Below are 22,175 nucleotides of genomic sequence, written 5' to 3'. Positions count from 1 at the left end.
TCATTTCGAAATTTCTGTCTCCGATCCCGGCACCTTGTAACATTATACAGCATTTGAAGCTTGTATATGTACTTCATAAAATATCTACATGTAATGTTACTACCTAGGTAGTTAGTCCTCGCTTCGTCGTACCCGTACCCGTACCCGTGCCCGTTTCCGTTCTTCCTAATACATGGGAGCACGTTCCGGACTCATTCTCGAATAACCTAATTCACACCGTCTACAATTTCCGCCGGTTGAGACGGGGAATATCTTCTACGTTTGTATAGCTCATCGAAAAGAATATTATCACGATGCCTTTAATTGATTTGGGAGACTCAATACCTCCTAATACCGCTCACGTGAGTCTTTGTTATTATCATCTCTTCCTCCGAATAAAGGATGCTAATGTATTCTTTAGGCCGTGAGTGTGTCACTTCCCACATGGAAAGCCAACATAGGATACGAGGAAGGCGAACAATGGGTGCTCGGCACTATGGTGACCGGCTACCCGAGATTCTTCATCCATAAGAGCATCCAAGCTTTTGCCCATGACATCCTAGCTAAGTACGGCACGGCTGAGCAGCAGGCCATGCTATTCCCAACCAAGAAGATCGCAAACCGATGTCTCAGCTTCATCCGAGACAAGGCCCCGCAGTCCGCTCTAGCTAACCTTGACGTCCTTCACCTGGTTCTGGACCCGTCCAAGGACCCCTCAGAAGCGCTCCAGTCCACCGCGCCTTCTATCTCGGCGATCCTCTGTACCGCTGAGGCTTTCCCTTTCGCCAAGCAATATTGGCAGCACTCTGGTGACGGCGTTTCAAGCCGTCGTGCTGAGTTTTGCCACGGTCTATTTAAAGAGGGCATCTTAATTCCCGAAAGAGAGGTGTCTTCACCCCGCCCGGCCCAGCAGAAGCTATGTCGCGGTCCCAAAAGATACCGACGAACAGCCTCCGTCGATGATACTGCCAACGGGGCGAATTCAAACCGCCACTACCCGGTAACTCTGGAGGGCACAACCGACAACGACATAACAGATACTCTTGAAACCTCAAGATTCTTGGAGGAGCGATATGGGAGAAATCTTGACATTTCCCTAGTTGCGAATGCTAAATCAGCCATTCGACGCCGTATCGCTGGCGTTCTAACTACTGACATCGACCTGGATAGCACTACTGCATTCCCGACCATGGACTCCAACGCCCGTGGGATTTCGAATTTCAAAGAGGACGATATATATCTCGTCCCATGTGGCATGAACGCTATATTCACAAGCCACCAAGCCCTTCTCAGGGCACGAGAACCTCAGAAGAGCGTCAACTTTGGTTTTCCGTATGTAGACACTCTCAAGATCTTGCAGAAATTTGGCCCCGGCGCTATCTTCTACGGCCGTGGCTCCTCTGCCGATCTCGACGACTTGGAAAGCCGCTTAAAGAATGGAGAGAGGTTGCTAGGCCTCTTTTGCGAGTTCCCCGGTAACCCATTATTATCTTGTCCCGATCTAGTACGTATCCGGCGGCTAGCTGACACATACGACTTTGCCGTCGTGGTGGACGAGACAGTCGGCACGTTCGTCAACGTCAATGTCCTTCCTTTTGCCGACATTGTAGTGAGCAGCCTCACCAAGATATTTTCTGGAGATTGCAACGTCATGGGCGGCAGCATGATCCTTAACCCCAATAGTCGGTATTATAACTCGTTAAAATCGGTCATGAATGCAGAGTTCGAGGACACATACTGGGCCGAGGATGTCATTTTTATGGAACGCAATAGCCGCGATTTCAAGTCCCGAATTGACCGAGTCAACTCCAACGCTGAAGCTATTTGTGACGTATTGAACGCGCACCCGTTAGTCGCTAAAGTATACTACCCCAAGTATGTTGACACGCGAGCGAACTACGAGGTGTGTAAGCTGCCGACTGGTGGATACGGCGGGTTACTATCATGCACGCTAAAGACCAAAGCACACGCCGTGGCCTTTCACGATGCCCTCGAGACGGCCAAAGGTCCAAGTCTTGGCACGAATTTCACCTTGACATCGCCATACGTCGTCCTAGCACATTATCAAGAGCTGGACTGGGCCGCTAGCTTTGGCGTCAACCCGGACCTACTCCGGATCAGTGTCGGGTTAGAAGATGATTTAGCAGCCGTCTTCACGAAGGCACTTAAGGCGGCTGAGTTGGTTCAAGTGAGCGAATAGATAAGTGAATAGACGAGGAAGACTCGATTCATAGAGAAGAGCGAAAGAAAACGAGAATAAGACTGATACCATCCATCATAGCGATAGATCTATTAAATATAGCAAAATTATTTAGCATGATGATCGATCTGGTACTCCCTTTTCCTTCCCTGTCTTCCCTTCACGACCTCACCGCCGATCACAAATAACAGGCCACGACTAGAATCGTGATGTATCCTGATCGAACATTTATCTATTATAACTCCGAATCAACTACCGCTATAATCGATCGTCTTGCGCTTTGTGCGATATACTCCATTCTATGATTATCATATACCATTATACGTACATCGCGCATTTAAATATGTATGGGGAGCTCTATAGGTCTATACTTTCTTTCTAGATACTGGTCTGAAGGGATAATCAACATGCATGACAACCAATACAAATGTGAGATACCCTCAAGCCTAAGCATGAATAAAAATCGCCATTAACAAAGGAAAGGCATCATGGCATAAGTACACTACATATCGTCCCAAGGGGTCCCTACTAGCTTCGATGTTGATAGAAACTCTTCACGAGACATATGGTTTACTTTGCCCACATAATGTATTAATGTACACCATTACACCGATGCTAGCCTCCCTGATGATTTTTTTTCCCGTCTACCCGCTCTTTATATTTACACAACTTAGAAGTGGATAGCTTTCGAGTATGTCGCCATAGCCGCCTCCTTGAACGCCTCTGCTAACGTCGGGTGGGCGTGACATGTGCGCGCAATGTCCTCCGTCGATGCACCGTACTCTAGCGCGAGGGTGGCCTCGGCGATCATCTCGCCAGCGTTGGGGCCGATAATGTGGCAACCCAGCAACCTGTCCGTCTCGGGGTCCGCAATCATCTTGACGAGACCTTCCGTGTCCAAGTTGGTCTTGGCACGCGAGTTGGCGCTGAAGGGGAATGTTCCGATCTTGTAAGGGATGTTTTCCTTCTTTAGCTCCTGCTCGTTCTGGCCAACCCAAGCGACTTCAGGGTAGGTGTACATGACGGACGGGATGACGCCGTAATTTACGTGGCCGTAGCCCTTCTTGATATACTCGACGGCGGCGACGGCTTCTTCTTCAGCCTTGTGCGCAAGCATAGGTCCGAATGTGACGTCACCAATGCAGCGGATGTGTGAGGCCTTGGTACGGTATTCCGAGTCGATAACGACGCGGCCACGCTCGTCGACCTCTAGACCAATATTCTCGAGACCGAGGCCAGCGGTATAAGGTCGGCGGCCAATGGCGACTAGGACAACATCCGCCTCGAGCTGTTTTTGTCTAGGTTAGAAAGAATCTCTATACCCACGTATATGAGTGATACTGACAGATTCGGGCTTGCCACCCTTGGCAGAGTCCACCTCAAGCTTCACTTTCTCGCCACTAGGATCACCGCTGACAACCTTGGTGCCGAGCTTGAATTCTATGCCCTGCTTCTTCAAGACCTTTTGCGCCTCCTTGGCAATCTGAGCATCCATACCGGGGCCGCCAATCTGGTCTAGGAACTCTACGACGGTGACCTTAGCACCCAGCCTCGACCAGACGGAGCCCATCTCAAGACCAATGATACCACCACCAATAACAATCATCTTCTCGGGAATCTTCTCGAGGGATAGGGCACCGGTACTGGTGACAACGCGCTTCTCGTCGAATTCAAGGCCGGGGAACGGTGTCGATTCGCTACCGGTAGCAATGAGGATGTTCTTGCCGATTACGCTCGTCTCGCCGCCCTCGTTAAGCTGGACCTTGACTTCATGTTCGTTAACGAAGGAACCGGTGCCCTTGATGTACTCGACGCCGTTCTTCCTGAAGAGGTACTCGACACCCTTGGTTAGACCGGTAACGGAAGTGTCTTTGGCCTTCATCATGGCTTGTAAGTTGAGTTTGACATCGCCGACTTCGATACCTCGAGGTTTGCTGTCGTGAAGGATCTGGTGGTATAGATGGGAGTTGTTGAGAAGGGATTTCGAAGGGATACAGCCGACGTTGAGACATGTGCCGCCGAGTGCGCCGCGCTTTTCGATACAGGTGACCTAATCACGGGGTTAATCGTCAGACGGGGTTTCTTCCTCTTGCGCGCGCAGAGTGGGTTTGATGTATGCTGTGTTGGTTAATATAGCGCACCTTCAGGCCTTCCTGACCAGCCTTGATAGCAGCAACATATCCGGCAACTCCACCGCCAATGATGACAAGATCCTTCTCCTCTGCGCCGAGTTAGTTAGCGATGGGGAAGGATGGACGAGGGAGCGCAAAGGAAGAACAAAATAATAATAAAAAAGGTGGTATTGACCTGATTCAGTAGCATATCCTCTCCTCCATCGTGAGACGGGAGTCAGGACTGAAGGGAGACTGGGGGTGGTATCAGGTTAGCAGACAAGCGAGTTATTTTTATGGGAGCTGGACTAAGCTTGTAGCTCGGTTAGCAAGATAACAACAGTACTTACGAGGAAGAAGAGCGGAAAGCAGATCGGACAGTAGTCCGCGGTATTAAACGACTGGCCAACATAATGTGTATAAACTTATCTAACCGAAATAGATATCTAGTCTGCCTCTCTACAACTAGAAAAGCAAAAAAGGGAGAGTAAATCTCAATTGGGAGAGGGAGGAGGAGGGGAGTAAGTTGGGGTTGAGTAGAAGATGAGATTTTGCATGTATGGTCTGTAAAGGATTTGGGATTAGTTGAGACCCGCGGGTGTTTTTGGAGTTGCTTGGTAAATTTTGGAGGTCCGGGCGTTGGATTCTGACGTTCCGTCCACCGTGTTTTACCGTCTATTTAGTACCTAAGTATACTAAGAGAGAGAAAAAAAAAAAAAAAAAAAACAGGTAGGTACGCAACTGACTTAATTATTGGCCCAACAATAAAGTTTCGGTAATGTATCCTTTAGCGTATCGACGTTACCTATAGTATGGTATGTACATAAATATGGGCACCCACCTGGTACCCTTCTAACCTTCATAGCGAATCATTTTCGCTGTTTCCGCCGTTGTTCCGAAAATAACCGCGGATAAAAGCCCAACCTCCTTGCCTTCCTACGTACCATATATGTATTTCGAATGTAATAGGGGCACATATTGAATATTATAGATGAACGATGGCAACGGGATATATAATTATTATCTAAGAGGCAATCGCCACTTATTTAATGTTTTTGACACGACCCCGACAAGATGGAAAGGCCAGGACTCAGCTTACAAGGTACCAAGTTTAGATGGCTTTTCGTTAAAGTGACTCCGTTACCAATAAAGTACCCAGTACTTGGTCTGCAACCTCGCAGGTTTTCTTGAGTGAAGTCTTCTCCTTCTTACCCTTCAGGAGATCTGTTTGGCGTACATTCTTTTTTACAAAGTACCGAACCCCTCGAGCGTGATCTGCGTCCAATCCATCAAAGAGTTCTTTCAACCCATCACGTTTACACTCCTGGAATATGGATATGAACATAACCTCGAAGAACATGTGCGCCTTTTCCTGCAGAACCGCAAGATTCCGATGTTTGATGATGTCTGACAGGCGAAGGGCCCTGGTAGCCACGAGCGACCCGTACATCTTCGCCGTGTTGTATACCCATCGCATATCATAATCAGCTGCGTCATCGGGGTCAACGTCGTCTCCGTCACCAACATCGATATCTTCTCCCATCTTTCTGAGCCGCGTCGTTAAGCATCGTCGGAATTGGAAAGCCAATTCTCGGTCTCCGGTAAATTTGGTAGCTACTAGTGTATAATAATGATTATACTGAGACTGCCGTTCACTGCTTCGGACGATTACTTCCGGTATCTCTTTTCGTTGGTGTTTGTTAAGCCTCAATTTTCGTATCAGCAATTCGGCATTTTCGTAATCTGTAGCGGCGTGTAAGGCTACAAAAATACGTTGTCGTATCTCTGTATTGAATCCCTGCTCCCTGGCCAGCTGCCAAAGGTCCGGAATGCCTAGGCCATCGTCGCCAGATTTCATCATCCCGCTTACCTCGTCATTGTCCTCGACATCCCCTTTCCTCTTCGAAGCTTCACCTTGGTCATTAGGTCCACTATGAGCGCCGGACCAACTAGCTCCGACGAGCCACCATTTCCCATGCTTATCTGCACCTCGTATATCCTGGAGGCCCATACGGAAAGGTTGGATATCTTGGGAGCCACCTAGAGTATTGATTCGTTTCCTGAGTTGAGTCCTTTGGTCCGCAAGGTCCTTGTTGCGAGTTGCAGCTTTGGTCTTGTTGCTCTGGAGCTTCTTCATCTCATCAATCATGAAGCTCGTCCTGACTGATATGTTCTTAAAGTTGGCGAGTTTGATGCTATTGACGATATCCCCAAGCGCGTGGGGGTCATCACGTCTGAGTGATGGTCCGCAGAGCTGGATGATCCTCAGAAGCAATTCTGTATTGAGTTCCAAAAGGTTATTTAGGAAGAGTCGGATATAATCAAATATTAAGTTGCAACCGACGACTTGCATATTGTAGAGCTCAGCAAGTAAAGACACAATGTGTTTTGAACCAGAGTCAGATTGATCGCCGGATGCTTTTTCGTAGTGTTGGCTAAAGACATCAACGAGTTGTTGTATGAAGTGAGCGCTGACAGCAATTCCCATGGCCTTATACATTGCTGCAATAAACCCAGCTATCATTGTGAAAAAGGAATCCGGCCGCTTTTCTGGTGACTGTACTAGGGCTAGAACAAGATCTGTAATTGTGGAGGTGACTGTTTGTCGCGGGTGGGTGTCGTATAAAGCTACGATGTCTTTGACTATTCCAATCAAATTGTCAGTTGTAAGACGATTGATTAACCCCTGAACTCGTCTTCGAAGTTGGGTTTCCGCTTCGTTGGCCGAACCCGACTGTTTACGGAGAGAAGGTGGAACATATTTGGCAACTCCTGTCGTGGGAGCAACGTAAGGATTTTCTCGCTGTGGCTTCTTAGGCTTGGGTCCATCTTCGTCTGAAACGCCCTCAAATACATCATCGGTGGTCTCTTCGTCATCATCACTATCGAATCCACCCAAGTCTGAGTTGTCATCTTCATCCTCATCATTACCGCTCCCACTCTCATTATCGTCTTCGTCTTCACCATCGCTGTTACCGAAAATTTCATTGGCGGCGAGGGCATTAGCAGCAGCTTGTGCTTTCCTCCTTTTTTGAGCTAACCACTCGTCTGCTTCTGCTTTGCGCTTCCTATTCGATGTTGCTCCAGTGTCTTCTTTGTCGTCATCCAAGCCATCTAACAAGTTTCCGAGGCCATCGTCCTGGAATGACTTGGGTAGGGACTTCCTTCCCTTTAAACCAAGTTTCCTTTCCAAGTCGGCGATCTCTACATCATCCTGGGCGAGTCTCTGTTGCGCAGTTTTGGAGGGTCGCAACTGGTTTGGTTTTTCGTCTTGGACACTTTCATCTTCGTTACTTTCTGAGTCAAAACCACCGTAGTCTGGCTCAGCGTCTCCATCGTCGTTGTCTCCATCATCTTCATCTTCATCAATCTCGGATGCGTCCTCGGATGGATGAGAAAGTCGTCTTGGCCCTTGCGACTCAACTATCTGACGTGGCTGAGGGCGTCGAGACTGCTTTTTCTGAACTCTTTGAGCTTTACGTTGTTCTCTTCTTGAGAGCTGCCTTTTTGGTCTTCCTTTTCCTCCAGTGAAGGATGAAGGCTGTTGAGCCTCTAACTCTTTTAAGAGTGAGGAAGGGAGTGATAATTTCCGTGGGCCCATTTTAGCGACAAATTGCGATATTCGAGTAACATGCAATTCTATTTAATACCATGAGATGGAAACCGCGTATATTCTCATAATAGAGGACGCATTTTGCATGGTAGATGAAATTATGTTTGGAAGTTTTTCGTCGTCGCGATACTTCGTATGTAATAAGAGAGTTGAGAAAAAAAATAAAAGATTCCTAGTACAGTATGAAGTAGCGGGTACCTAAATATGGGGCCGACACTTATTTACCTTGCATATCCATATACGCATATGTATATACTTATGAAAGATGTACCTAGGAAGGTACTTCTACCCCACTACTTGTACCTTTTTCCATCAGTGCCACCACCTTCAACTTTTTGTTCCAACTCCCTGGCATCTAACACTATCATCATCGGAAGCGGGGCCGCGTTCGATATTGATATCCGGCGTCAAATCTACTTCACGATGGGACACCTAAGCAATGATGAGGTTTGTACCTACATATAGTCCCTGTCATGGAAACTGTGCTCTTTGCTGAACTATTCCTAGTTCTTCGTCAAGCTCACTGAGCTCTTTGATCAGAAGAAAAGCAAGGACCATGGCTCTATAGTCCTAGTACAAAAAAGATGTACGCCTTGCTCGAGTCGACTATCCTAACCTCATGGTTCTCTCTGATTTAACATACTTATTCTAGTATCCCACGGCCAATCCTTACCAGAGTCGACAAGCGATACCATATTCCCTGATCTACACCCTCCGAGACCGATGCCCGTGCTCATTAGAGCAACGAATGCGAAAGGCAAGGAACGTCGCAAGGAGAAGATTAAGCTATCCACCATAGTCGATCCCGATACGCTTCCTATCTTTTTCGAAAAGTATGCTGAAGTTTGCAAATTGGGCATGACCACGTTGAAACCGAGAGATCGCAGTAAGAGGAAGGGTAAAGCAAAGAAGAAGAAGGGCACTACCGCTGCTACCGGCACTTGATTCGCCTGCTTTGCTAGTATATCTAATCTCCCTATTGTCGCCTCCTCCCTCTTTGAAAGGATATCGCATATCGGCGCGACCATTCACCTATCGCTACGAATGTCAAATGCGAAACGTCGCCTCCATGACTGCCGATTTAGACTTCCGCTCGATATCGTTGTCAGTAAGGCTGTACAATCTCGTATGCCCATATAACTGAGAAACCGGGTGCTCAAGACGTCCCCGAAAGGCCTTAGAAACACCAAGTTTTACTAAGGGAAATGAGGGAAAACAGGTGTTACTATAGTAAAGCATACATCTGAGTCTCGCTCGGCAGTCTACCTACAAATAAAAGTATCCTTAAGGGGGCCGGTCCTAGCAAAGTTGTTTTGCTCATCTTGCCTTCTTCTATCGAATTGTTGCACGTTTTATCTCCACGGCGATGTGAATCCATTACGCCCACCCCCAATCATAGCGCCCTATCGCTAATGATGCAATCTTAACCGTCGTTATCAAGACCACCTTGCCGCTCCCTGGTAGTCCTACAGTCTTTACATTCACCCATAGTAGGTTTGCGCGGGTTGCCCACGTACATACACAAATGTTCTGGGCACTTTTCATTTGGGTTGTTGTTGTTGTCACAGCTAGCAAGCTTCTTAAGCTCTACCCATACCCGCCTGCAGGCGATACATTTCTTATGGTGGACCTCACACATCAGTCCTGCGAACGGGATGGACTTCTGATCTTGTGGATATTCGACGTGGAGTAATAGCAGTCGAGGTAGGTAAATGAGTTGATTATATCCGTGTTTTGTTCGAGACGAGTAATTTATAATGTAGATGTGTTATAATCTACCTAGGTACGTGTAGGGTTTCATTGGTATGAATCCGAGAAGAAATCTAAAGATATATATACGTCTATATATCCTAGAGCAAACAGACACAGTAACACCAACCGTCAAGTTCAAGATGCAAATCAGAGTCAACTAGTGACTATTTTAAAAAGTATTACGCCTATACAACCGCGGGAGGTACCTAGTTTATAAACAAGATGGCATCCCATAACTCACTTACGGAAATCAAACGCATTTGGTATCACTACCTAGGTATGCAACGAGGTATCTGCTACAAGATGCAATTGATGCCGCATCCAAGATATCCGATACACCTTAATAGACACAATACAAAGCTTCCACATGTTTCGCCTGCCTTGTTTGCAAGCCAGGGTGATGCAACCGTATCCGAAATCCATGACTGTTAGCTCGTCCTTTGCCGTCTAGTCACACGTATGATAATGCACACAAATAAAACCAGCTCACGATAACCTGCACATACCAAGCCCGGCTGTTCATGACCTGAGATACCACACATTATAGGCACACCGAACAAGTCCTACGCCTTTCTCACTAAAACGTCTTGCCAATCCAGGGCTGCCTCCAAGTACAGCATAATAGGCCAACCGCCACCTAGTTCTGGAAATTCCGAATGCTATTCGCAAGGGTACAATCTAATTTTGATGCGTCTTCTCAAGCTTTCTCATTTCCTCGCAAGGCATCATGAACCTGATAAAACCGCCTTTTAATAACGCTAAGATAAAAGGAAATAGAAAAGTTTTTTTTTTCTGCGTCTTGCCAAACGCTGAGTCTTGATTGCTATCGCCCTCATGTCGTATAGGCCGACCACAAATCAACACACCCAGATCCATCCATCTCCCATCCTCTCCATAATATTACTGTTTATAGTGGAGCTCGTTGCCGATAATGATTGTCTTATGTCCCGGCAAATCTTTTTCGCGTGAGAAACTCGGATTACCGCCGTTGCCGGAAGGGGGGTACATGTTGAAAAGAGAAAAGAAACGAGCGCAGAGGCGAAACGAGAAGGAAAGGAAGCGAATAGTACATGATATGTAAGAGCGAGCAAATTTGCGCGTTCCAGCCGACGAAATCTCAAAGGGGAAAATCATCTATTACTTGGCTGGGAACTCGATATCGTACCCTGACCCTCGGATATAACATCAGCGAACACGTTCGAGGGGTAGATGTCAATGGGGTCTTTCGTAAACGATACCCTACATGATCTGGTCTTGAGTCAGACCACCATGTGTATCCGTGTCCATGCTGTCGCCACCACCTGGAGTGACATATTTAACGAAGCTTAGGCCAAGAGGTCGCCCGCCGTAGTGGTAGCCCTGGAACTTTGAAATGGCCGTTTCTGCAGTCGAAGTACCATCGAAGCGAACGACACCGGTCCCCCGAGATCGTCCACTAGGCTCGTACTGGATTTCGGCCTGCTCAACTTTGCCGATCGTCGTGAACAGCTCAATCAAGTCTTCATTGCTGGTAGACCAAGGAAGCTAGCAAAAGAGATATTAGTAAAACCCCCCAAAGCAGTTGATAGGAATTTATATATACTTACGTTTCGAACGTATATGATTTCGCTCGGATCAGTCCCCGCTGTGGCAAAATCGGTGAAGGGATTTGGAGCTGCAGGGGTTGAACTGGCGGCTTCATATCCGCCACCACCACCGCCGCCGCCGCCGCCGCTGCTGGCGGGTCCACCATAGCCACCACGTCCGCCGTAGCCGCCACCGAAGCCGCCACGACCACCACCGAAACCTCCTCGGCCACCGTAGGAACCACCGCCAAAACCACCACGGCCTCCAAAGCCACCCCGGCCATATCCACCAGCGCCTTGGTGAGCAAATCGATCCTCACGAACTTCGAGTAGGCGACCTTGCCATTCGAAACCGTTGAATTGTTGAATGGCATTGCGAGTATCTTCGGGATGCTCGAACATGACGATTCCAGAGCCCTTGGGTCTGCCATCCGGGCCCAAGTGAACGTCAGCCCGGATTACCTGGCCATTGCGAGCTGGCACCAATAGAAGTTAGTATCTCACTTGGAAGACGTATCAGTTAAGAACAGTCTACTGACCTGCTTGTCGAAACAGATCCTTGAGATCTTGCCAGCCAACAGTGTATGGAAGCTATTGGCATAGTTAATACCGGAACCAACCACCTAAATTAGCATTGAGAAAGAGGATGGGAATGAACAAACGTTGGACACGTAGATCTGGCGATTGCCGCCACCCATGCCGCCACCGCCACCTCCACCTCCGTAGCCGCCAGAGCCGCCAGAGCCGCCAGCCCCAGCACCGCCGCCGTAACCGCCTTGCATTCCGCCACCACCATAGCCGCCGCGGCCTCCAGTCGCGCCGATGAATCGAGGTTCCGCTTCACGATCCTAATTCCAAATTCAGCCTTTCACAGAGCAAAGAAAGCCAGATAATTGACCTTACCTCACGAACGTAGACGAGTCGACCCATTAAGTTTTGGTTGCTGAGAGTCTGAACAGCTGTTTGGGCTTGCTCCCTTGTAGCATATTCCACAATTCTAGGTCACAGTTAGCTGAAGTACTCCCAATCCATGATAGGTATTTTTTACTTACCCGCATCCCTACAAAAACCCACGGACAATGTCCCAACCCGTCAATCCATCAATTCCAACAAGAGCCAGAGGAGAGAGAACCAAAGAGAAAAACCAGCCATGAATCACGTGTAGAAGCCCACCTTAGACATCCCGTTCGGAAGTAATAAAACATCAGCGAACAGTACTTCGCCAGCTACAAGCACATCAAATAGTTAGCTGTGAACCGCAATTTCATGATTAGTACTCGTTGGAGAAATATCAACTCACCCTGTCGCATGAAATCTTTGAGATGGTGCCATTTTACGTCGTAAGACAAGTTGCCTACGTAGACACGTCGGTCCTGCTGCGACGTCTCGCGAATGTTATTCATCATTTGTTCGCGTGCAGCAGCACGTTCCTCGTACGTCCGTTGGGGTGGTCCACCGAAACCCGAACCTGATCCTCCAACCGTCGCCCCAGCTCCAGTCATGGGAGATCGTGATCGTCTGTCCGATCTACGATAATCCTCCCGGCTTCGAGACCGGCTGCGAGGTGAATATGATCGACGGCGACCCGAGCGGCCTGGACTCCTCGAACGACCACGTCGGGGCGAGCGAGATCTCTCGCGCTGCAACCTGTCAGCATCTAGGCGGGGTACATATGGCATTAGAAACAAAAAATAGCGCGCCCCGGAAGAGGACGGATTGTAAAGGAATCAGTTGTGATGTTCCGGGTTTTTCCCCAAACAAACTGGTTGGGAAATAGTACAAAAAGAGATGAAAAAAAAGACAACTAATAATAACAAATTCCTCGCAAATCGGACTAGGGTACAACGTCCACGACTTGCAAGCGGTTCTTTGATATCAGCAAACTTTATATATATCCCGAGTTCAGCTAGGTCCCGTCTCGGTGCCCCTCTTTACCCAGCTCAAAGGCGAAAAGATGACGTGTGGAGAGAAGCTTTCAGGCACAAGCGGTTTGCCAATTCGCACAGGTGGGTTCTTATTTAGGGTTTTGCCGCCGCTCAGAACAACCAACGTAAGGAGGGTAACGTAGGTAAGGCAGAACGAATATTCCCGGGATGAATTGAGGAAAATACCCAGTCCAAAATTCAGAAAAGGGTCTGGTGGCTCAGTTGGCTTACCTTAACGGGGCGATAAGTATCTCCTGAATCCGCTATTGAAAATATCGTGAGTTAGAAGTCAAGATCCCCAAAACAAAATGAACATGAAAGAAAAGTAGAAGTATTGGACAAGCGACAAAAAGTCAATTTGGACAGTCAACTGTGACAATTTGGGCGGGCCGTCGTTGCATACGGGGGGTGTTCAAGAGGCCAGACCGTTAGTGGATCGGGAAGGGGAGAGCGAGCGTCAAGGGACGGGGGTGGGGGGAAGTGCGGCGTATTAAAGGGCACGGGGATAGGATGCGGCTTGAATAAAACGGCACAAAGGGTAGGCCAGGTTAGGATAGAGAAACTGGTGGAGTGAATCGAGAAAAGGAGGACCAGGGAAGAGTGTGATTGGGTGGGGAGAGGGTGGCGTGGGAAGAAAGGTAGGAAAGGTAGGAATATGGAAACGGGTAATGGTAATGCTGTTGCTAGTACTACTGCTTCCGCTTCTGCTGCTGTTGCTACAACTGTTATTATTGCTGGTCTTGTTGCTGCCGCCGCCGCTGCTGTTGTGGGTTGTTACAAGCCAGATGCGTGTGTGAAGGTATTAGCGGAAGCAGTAACACGTCGCAGAGGCATTTTGTTTTTACGCCCCAATACAAGAATGGTGGGAAGGAATACCGTTAACAAGAAGCTAAGGAAGGATCTGATTCGACAGCCAGGGCGTATGCAAGTGCAGAAAGAGGTAGTAGTATATATGTATGTACGTATGTAGGCACGTACGAAGCAGGATAGGTAGTGTGGGATGTGGATATGGAACAAGATGGGACGAGAGGGCGAAGCGAGCGAGGAGGCTCGGAAGACACGCGAGTCCCTGGTGTATAGTAGACGAGGAGAACAATTGAGAATTGATAATAAATAATTATGGTGTATAGATGTTCATGTCGCTCAAGAATATCCCAAGATGGTGGTGTGGACTTACCCATAGTTAAATACGTTCAGTAACGACCTTTTTTTTTTTTTTTTTTGTGAAAGCTTAGCCGCCTTGTCTGAGAAGATTTTTTTTTTCTCCGCCGATAGTAATGTACCAACGAAAGTGCTGGTAGCAGGCCGTAAGTAAGTAAACCTGTATTGGAGGGGTGAGCCTTCGAAGTGACAAGGAGTGTGTCGAATCTTTTCGGGGACCCTCGTTAGCTGAGAGGGAATAAAAAAAGGGGGAGGGAACTAAGATGCAGCAGCAGGTAACTAAGGCTTGGGGGGGAAACAAAGAACCAGCCAGAAAGGTACAAAAATGCTTGTAGCGTGTGTGATTCAGCACTGCTGCATTCGTATTGCACAATGGGCTAGCGGTGCTGACAGAAGGTCCTATGTAAGCTGGTCCCGTATACGGGTAGCTTAGGAAGGAGGGTAGTGGGATTGCAGGTAGGTAGAATAGCCCTGGAGGCAGGTATGGCGTGTGTAGGTAAGGTAGGTAAGGTAGGTACGGCAGGTAATGCAGGAGGGAAAACGACACAAAGGTGCGGCCGGACGGTACACCGGCACCAACACCACAACCACCCAGCCTAGCCTAGCCTAACAAGCAAGCAAGCACCTAGTATATCAGGAAGTAGCAGCACTTGATGGGTAGTGGCCACCTTGCGAGACACACCACACTCACACACTGTAATACAGAAGGTGAGCACACGCGCAAATCCAGCAGTTGAGGCTAGAAATAGAACGTGTCTCTCCTTCCTGGTAACAGATAGATAAGTGAATGGTGTAAATGTAGCTTGAGATAAGCTTGGTAGGGCCAGACGAGGCAAAAGCGACGCCTGTTTGCTGGTGTTGCGCACGCGTTGTGTACAGCGAGTGGCTGGGCGCGTGTGCAAGAAAAAAAAATTGATAGGATCGGGGATAAAAAAAAAATTTCATTAAACAAATAAAATCAAATAAAATAACAGAGCAACCCAGCTAGGGGTGGTAGGTGGTAGAAAGGGTGTGCATATGCGACCAGATGGTCGGCGGCTGCTCTCATACGTACGTACCTGAACTTGGAATCCTGATATGCTTGCTGCTGCAGGAGAGGGTACCAGTCCTAATATCGACGAGAATGGGAAAGGGAAAGGAAAAATCTGGGGAGATGCGTTCGAATGCTGGTTGTGGACGGATGGGAATTTGGGCTGAAAGCAAAACGCGCGATTGGGAAAAACGATTGGGAACGCACCGGCCCCCAAAATGGATACAAGATTACCGCGTCCGAGTCAGCTGAACCCTCTTCTCTCATTGGTCTGTTTGTGGGGGGCCACTGGTTGTTCTCGGGAAGAGGAAAAATAGCCCCGTAATCGTGATTAAAACCCACTACATGCCCTAATGCATAGGTACATAATGAACTCTACTTTTATCATCCCTGTCTTAGAAAAGTACATGTGTACAACAGACGTAATGTACTTACATGTATGATAGGTATACTTAAGTACATTTCCAGGTACTCGAAACATACAATGGGTACAATAGATAGATCCATCAGAAGTTACGGTCCCCACTTGCCGTGCAAAGCTTTGATGGGAAGCTACAGTACGAAATAAAAGTAAGGTAAGGTACCCGCCCAATTTCATACCTTCTACGGTACATTATCCGTGCATGGGTGGTTCACTAGCATCAGACATCCGCACACCATTATCCATACTTTATAAAGTACATACTTTTAATGAGTTAACATCGCAGCAACATCGATGGCGATATCGATCTTATGAGATCTTGTCTATATTAATCAATATCTTATAAACCTATAAATATTCTTTATTCTAAGTTACAATATCTGATATATCTATTGTCGATAATAATTCTCGGACCTCCGCCGTTAAGATACATTCCAATTACCTATTCCTTGCCCACTCGTATCTGATGCCTTTTCAACGAACATACTTACGGGTAGGTACTATATTCCCTAATCGTGCCTAGAGGCTTATCTAGCATGCGTAAATTTTCTAATTCATGCATTAGGTATGTATTTTTCTTCTCTGTGTAAGGCAGATAGAGGCTTACGTGGCTGTAGCTCTAAGACTATTTTGTCAAATAATATGGAGGAGGAATTCCACACCGGTCGAACACAATATTATGCCGCTCATCCGAAGTATCAGTTATCTGATTTTACACCCCTAACTAAAGCCACAACATATTGCATAGAAGTACCTATTATATAAGTAAATAGGTATATAATACCCCCATTATCCTCTTATTATTCCTTTTTCAAGAACCTCGGATTTTTGTTATTGACGCGATGGTAGTAATGATGATGGTGGATGGTGGTGATCAAGGTGGAGGTGGTCCCGCAGAATTATATTTCAAAGCCTGTAACCGGACACGCTCCAAGGGAATGCAAAGCAACTCTGACACCGGGGAACATTTCCAATCCAACGAGCCCTCTTTTTTGCTGAATAAGGCGGTTCCAAATCCGTTAATAATCCTCGTCTCAACTCCGAGAGAAAAAAAAACCAAAAAACTAACTTACCTATTATCTATATCATCCAAACTATATATGCTAACTAAGGTATATATAATAGGAAGAACATCTACACTCGGTATGTAAAAACGGTATGCCGATCATAAGGTGGGCTTCGATCACTCGTTCCATAGCGTACGTACATGCATAAGCTTAGTCCACGATTCATACGCGCCGTCGACGGGTGCTGACAGGCTAGCCCTACTATCCACTACTACTATAAAACCGGAAATTATCGACGCTACATCTCTATATGTCATACTATGGGGATCGATAGGGTTACGCTGAACGCCAAGGACCAATCCATTCTACGAGCTTCGATCTAAACATCTGAAAATATCTTTTATTTTACACGTATTCGTCTGAGCTTGACGATCAATAGCCGCCTTGCAATATCATAGGTGGCCTTGCCTACTTCTCATCATTTGAGACATGCATAAAGTAACTAGACCCATCACGGCCATCACCTTCGTGTACATCCACGAATACTTAAAACAAGGTACTTGCATCAAGAAGAAGGGGGGAAAGTCGTATTAGTACACGTTGGTAGTTTAGGTGATCGAACAAGGATAATAAGATAGTTCCCGCTCCGAAAATCCTTGAGGAGCGCGACCTTGGCACTCGCGATAATCTCACAGGTACCTACCCGACTACTTCATGCCACATATACTTCTTTAATGGGATAGGTTATAGATGTAGCAATGCGCAGTCGCTTATTGGGCTATTGTGTATCTAATTAATATTTCTAAATATGGCGGCCGGAGTATATACTTTACTTGAAGTAGTCCAATACATAAAACATATGCGCTGCGCAAATAAAGTAGGTAGGTCTCACGATCTCTGGCATCTAAGATACTTATATACATAACATCCCGCTGTAAGCATGTATGGTACTGGGCAATTCGCCGGGTCCCCGGCCGTTGGCCCAAGCTCCACGGACCTTTTCTCTTGTTCGATCCATTCATACACCACATGTTCATCCCCGTAAATCCATATCAAAGGCTATTATTCCATTAGATAGGTTTTCACGCATACATAAAGGCGGTGCGAACTATTCATCGGTTGACGCAAGAAAACCCTAAAGACGGCTGGTGCCGTGGCCATCGCATTGGAGAGATCGGTCCGCTACGCCAGCCATGTCTCATAGCCAAACCCTTCCCTACCAACGGCCAGGATCGTTGTCACAGTCGTATCCAAGTCCAGGGTACGCAACCATACATACAACAAGCACGCACAGCACGCACTTACACCCCGTAGCCTGCTTCTATCGAGCTTGTTCATTAATATATAATAGGTGTGCCCAGGACATGCCCCCCTTTAAGCCCAGACACTTGTATCACCACCCGTCGTGGCAGTCCGTTGCGATTCGAAGACAGATAATTTGGTTATTAGTCACTTCCTGGGCTAAGGAGGGGGCTTTAGCTCGATTTTTTCTTTTTCCCTTTCAATTTTTTTCTGACCTATCACTTTATAGATGCCAGGATTAGTCCCTAAATGGCCGCCTGCAGCGTGAACCAATTCTTTGTGGCCCTCGGCTCCGAATCTACCGCATAATACTCCCTGGACATTTTTTTTTTTTTTTCTTACGGAAAGTTGTCCATGTCCATGTAGTAATACAATCCTCTCTATCCCTCTTTGATACAAGTGGGAGAAGTCCTCGAAGGTTGGTTTTATGTTGGACCAGCTAGTCTGCCTATTGCCCAATCAGTGATTTAAAGCCTTGTATTTTTTTTCTCCTATCGCTTAGAGTTAAGAGAATAGATGCAGGCATAAGAATGACGAGCATTTTGCCCTTGCAGGTAAAGCTATGCGATGATGAGTTAAAGGTATATGTTATAACTTATCCCCTATATTGTACTCTACCGTGCCGCAATAATTAAGCCTTTTCTATAATAATGAAATGTTCTTTATTCATTAGATCTAAACAGAGAATATATACTGAATATATTATCTATTTTCGTAGATAAGAGAGTGCCTTTATTGTTATATTAAATCAAAGCTTTTAACTGCATGATATAAAAGAAAACCCCTTATATAAGAGCACTACCGTCGAGAATACTTCGTGGAGGTTTGATAGCCCACAGATAGTCCTTACGAAGCTCACCGCCATGGAGAAATAATACTGCTTCTAGTGAGTTACATTCAAGCCGAGAACCCCTGCTCTTCCGCTGTTAGTATTGACACTCGAGACTCATCTGTGCAATGGTACAGGGTCATTAGCATCAACATCGCCTAGAATCGTTAATCGATAAATCAGATCATGACAAAAGCGGTAGCATCGTCATTGCCGGATTCGTGATTTATCTGCTTGGCTACCACAAGTATCCCTTATTCCTACACCTAAGCATCTACGTGGTGATTGGCGACCTGTATACTCGTTAAGTGCCGCTTCTTTAGGACTAAGAACCAATATTTGTTCTCAGCCGCGATGCTGTGGTGACACAACAGGTGTGGTGTTACTAGATTAGTCCTTTCGTAGCCAGAAAGAACTTATTCTTGTTGCATCACGTCTGGGGTTCGCCCGTTAGAAGAAGGTCCATAATCGTATCTCCTGAAGACCTAGCCTATCGGACATCATATCGACCACATACCAGACTGGCAATCGGCGATAGCATGCTCGATATACAGCTTATGATATGATGGTTGGAGCTTAAAGGCTAAGAACATATTAATACGGTGGGCTTTTATATCTTCCTTACCCACAAAAGTCCGTAAAACAACATATACTTCAACGGATCCCCTATTCCTCTACTCGCTCGTTTCGCTCAACAAGGAAGTACTGTACTTATACACATACACGTATGTATCTCTAAATTTGCATGAGCAACTATGACTGTTCTCCGCGCTAACTAGTCCCCCCCTGCTTTGCAGTGAGGCAACGATACGCGCATGTAACTCCTCAACTTATCCAATCGCAACCCTTGCTGCCTCTTACCGACAAGTACACTTGGGTAACGCCGAGAATGGACATGGAAGTGAAGATGAGGATAAACGTCACTTTGTAGGTGCTGAAGTTTAGCGGGGTTTCTTTATGGACATAATCCTCTTTAGGTATGAGTAGTCGTTTCTGTCCTTGTTGAAACCTGATGATCAAAAGTTCATACATTCCCAGAGTGATCCTGGCTTGATAGCCACCCGGCTATGGGCATAGGATCCCGATTTCTTGATTGATCTGACAGGATATCGTAAAGCGTGTCTTACGAAGATGAATAGGCCGAGTCACATCGGATACCCCCCTTGTTCCTCCCTACCCACTCGCAGTACCCAATCTCGTCACATCTCCGCCCCTCCGCAATCAGAGAGTCCAATAGGAACGCTGGCCGCCGCCTACCGGATTATGGTAGGGCTGCTGACAGCCACTACCTTGAGGAATTGGGAGTTTCGACTCGTTCCAGGCGCGGGATGAGGGGAAGGAGTAGAGAAAATCAAGTCGAGAAGGGAAATGGATCGCGACAAAGTTAATATTTGCAATCATTAGATAGAAAACAGTCATAACATCTATGGATCTTAGGAGTTCTATATAGCACGTGGGCCTAAGCATATAGGATGGTAGGCATGTATGGAACCCATCAATTTCTGGGAATGGTTTTCTGCAATCACTAACATAGTGCACGTAGCCTCGGTACCTAACTAGAATAAAATAAATCAAATGATGTAAATGTAAAACATATATTCTAGAAGATGCCTTTTGTGCTACCTACCTAGGTAAGCATCGTGATTCAAGCTTATGGCTGACATGCTTTTCCGGCGTATTGTTTGGCCATATCGACGTAAAAGTTTATAATAATCATTAAAAATGTATTTATGAATGGTGATAGACCTTTTATTATGTAAATCTTTAATGGTCTAGGAGTTGGGGATGTGAGCTGGCATCTATAACTGTAGTTGGTTCTTGTTTGTTGGTAAGAATGGTACATTGAATACCTAGATTGAATTTAAGTAGTCTTAAACCAACTAAACTTAAACAATGCCTACTATACTGAAGGCATTTATTTTATGTTTTGTGCGTAAACCATCAATAATCTTAAGCTTTGCTGATGATGTACATGTAAAATGTATTCACGAAGCACGTTCCATATGTACCTAGGTACCTAGGTAGGCACATCTTTGAAAATTGTCAATGCACCTACCGGAACAACGGGAGATCTCCGGACCAACGCTACGGTCTAATCCGAGACAACCTTGAGTACAGCAGTTAAAGCCGATAGCAATCGATAATCGACTGACTTTCTCAAAAGATCGTCATCCCAATTGTCAAATAATAACACATGAGCTTCAATAGCTAGCAACGACATTTATTTACAGTATAGCAAGGTAATTTATAACCAATTGAAGCTCATAAAACTATCGAATTACTTTTTTTTTTTTTATAAACATAATGGCCCCGTCGAGGGCTACAGCTAGGCTAGGAGCAGCCCTGCGACAAGCCAGTCAACATCAGCTCCGATCACAACGACAGCAATTCCTGAATAGTTCTAAGCTACAACGGTCATACTACCACTCTTACGACCACCCACCACCTCCAGGCGTATTCAGCGCGGCTGAAAATGCCATCCTATCCGCTGCCTACCGCCATGTCCCCGAACATGGCTTCACGCAACACACATTATCTCTAGGCGCGCGCGACGCCGGCTATCTCGACATAAGCACTAACCTACTCCCCGAGGGACCTTTCAGTTTGATACGGTATCATCTATTAACCCAACGGGAGGCGCTTGCGCCGCGGAGTAAAGAAATATTCGGCTCTGAGACAAATACCGCTTCATCCGCAGCATCGCTACATATCCCAGAAAAAGTTGAGCGGTTGGCATGGGAGAGGCTACTTGGGAACCAGGAAGTTAACCACCGATGGCAGGAGGTGAGTCATAATCCACAACGTTGAGAGGTTCCCTACTTGCATATCGAGCTATAGTGTTAGCTAATACAATCTCACCCCAAACCCCAGGCCCTAGCTGTGATGGCTCAACCCTCCCACGTCCCCACCTCTCTGCGCGAGCTCGCGCTCCTCGCCGACGAAATATACTTTCTATCGGGCGACACCGCGGTCGATCCGTCCTGGTACTCGAAACGCGGATCGCTGTCGGTCATCTACGCGTCGTCGGAGCTATTCATGACTAACGACCGATCGCCGGGGTACGGCGAGACGCGCAACTTCCTGCGGCGGCGCCTAGAAGAATCTAGCAAAATGGGCAACACCCTCGGCGGTCTCGCCCAATGGGTTGGCTTCACCGCCTCGGCTGGGGTAAACGTGCTGAGAAGTCAAGGAGTAAGGATATGACATGTAGGATATGATGTGTTAGGTAGGCTATATCGTATAGAGTAAAGACCGCACAGACCCTTGACTAGTCTGACAA

General features: G+C 46.8%; 6 protein-coding genes across 6 annotated transcripts; 3 read left to right on the top strand and 3 right to left on the bottom strand.

The window, feature by feature from the left end:
- The first annotated feature begins 185 nt into the window (after positions 1-185).
- Positions 186-2,491, top strand: F4822DRAFT_340427 (PLP-dependent transferase). The gene is made up of 2 exons (XM_051455789.1): positions 186-341; positions 401-2,491. The coding sequence occupies exons 1-2, from the start codon at positions 294-296 to the stop codon at positions 2,177-2,179; spliced, it is 1,827 nt and encodes a 608-aa protein (XP_051311061.1). The 5' UTR covers positions 186-293; the 3' UTR covers positions 2,180-2,491.
- Position 2,492: 1 nt separating this feature from the next.
- On the bottom strand, positions 2,493-5,006 carry F4822DRAFT_340437 (uncharacterized protein). The gene is made up of 5 exons (XM_051455790.1): positions 4,641-5,006; positions 4,487-4,545; positions 4,321-4,398; positions 3,525-4,229; positions 2,493-3,467 (listed from the first exon to the last, which is right to left on the bottom strand). Exons 2-5 carry the CDS (start codon positions 4,499-4,501, stop codon positions 2,850-2,852), a joined length of 1,416 nt encoding a protein of 471 aa, XP_051311060.1. The 5' UTR covers positions 4,502-4,545; positions 4,641-5,006; the 3' UTR covers positions 2,493-2,849.
- Positions 5,007-5,091: 85 nt separating this feature from the next.
- F4822DRAFT_412671 (uncharacterized protein) lies at positions 5,092-8,076 on the bottom strand. The gene has a single exon (XM_051458970.1). It carries the CDS (start codon positions 7,889-7,891, stop codon positions 5,417-5,419), a length of 2,475 nt encoding a protein of 824 aa, XP_051311059.1. The 5' UTR covers positions 7,892-8,076; the 3' UTR covers positions 5,092-5,416.
- Positions 8,077-8,326: 250 nt separating this feature from the next.
- Positions 8,327-8,848, top strand: F4822DRAFT_432131 (signal recognition particle, SRP9/SRP14 subunit; the record flags this gene model as incomplete). Its single annotated transcript, XM_051461592.1, has 3 exons — positions 8,327-8,350; positions 8,411-8,489; positions 8,556-8,848. The coding sequence occupies 3 exons, from the start codon at positions 8,327-8,329 to the stop codon at positions 8,846-8,848; spliced, it is 396 nt and encodes a 131-aa protein (XP_051311058.1).
- Positions 8,849-10,894: 2,046 nt separating this feature from the next.
- Positions 10,895-12,722, bottom strand: F4822DRAFT_432130 (RNA-binding domain-containing protein; the record flags this gene model as incomplete). Its single annotated transcript, XM_051461591.1, has 7 exons — positions 10,895-11,179; positions 11,242-11,696; positions 11,760-11,811; positions 11,883-12,068; positions 12,124-12,217; positions 12,380-12,446; positions 12,521-12,722. The coding sequence occupies 7 exons, from the start codon at positions 12,720-12,722 to the stop codon at positions 10,895-10,897; spliced, it is 1,341 nt and encodes a 446-aa protein (XP_051311057.1).
- Positions 12,723-21,034: 8,312 nt separating this feature from the next.
- Positions 21,035-21,914, top strand: F4822DRAFT_339903 (uncharacterized protein). The gene has a single exon (XM_051455786.1). The coding sequence runs from the start codon at positions 21,200-21,202 to the stop codon at positions 21,701-21,703; it is 504 nt and encodes a 167-aa protein (XP_051311056.1). The 5' UTR covers positions 21,035-21,199; the 3' UTR covers positions 21,704-21,914.
- The last annotated feature ends 261 nt before the right edge of the window (positions 21,915-22,175 follow it).

This window comes from Hypoxylon trugodes, assembly GCF_022578975.1.
Source record: "Hypoxylon trugodes strain CBS 135444 unplaced genomic scaffold F4822scaffold_8, whole genome shotgun sequence".
Taxonomy (NCBI): Eukaryota; Fungi; Ascomycota; class Sordariomycetes; order Xylariales; family Hypoxylaceae; genus Hypoxylon; species Hypoxylon trugodes.
This window is presented reverse-complemented; position numbering and strand designations above follow the sequence as displayed.

Bases quoted from the DNA above. Each gene is read 5' to 3' on its own strand.
- F4822DRAFT_340427 (XM_051455789.1), top strand. From the start codon at position 294: ATGCCTTTAATTGATTTGGGAGACTCAATACCTCCTAATACCGCTCAC. The intron at 342-400 runs GTGAGTCTTTGT...TGTATTCTTTAG, and splicing joins TACCTCCTAATACCGCTCAC to GCCGTGAGTGTGTCACTTCC.
- F4822DRAFT_340437 (XM_051455790.1), bottom strand. The intron at 4,230-4,320 runs GTGCGCTATATT...CCCCGTGATTAG, and splicing joins CTGGTCAGGAAGGCCTGAAG to GTCACCTGTATCGAAAAGCG. The intron at 3,468-3,524 runs GTCAGTATCACT...AGACAAAAACAG, and splicing joins AGGGTGGCAAGCCCGAATCT to CTCGAGGCGGATGTTGTCCT.
- F4822DRAFT_412671 (XM_051458970.1), bottom strand. From the start codon at position 7,891: ATGGGCCCACGGAAATTATCACTCCCTTCCTCACTCTTAAAAGAGTTA.
- F4822DRAFT_339903 (XM_051455786.1), top strand. From the start codon at position 21,200: ATGGCCCCGTCGAGGGCTACAGCTAGGCTAGGAGCAGCCCTGCGACAA.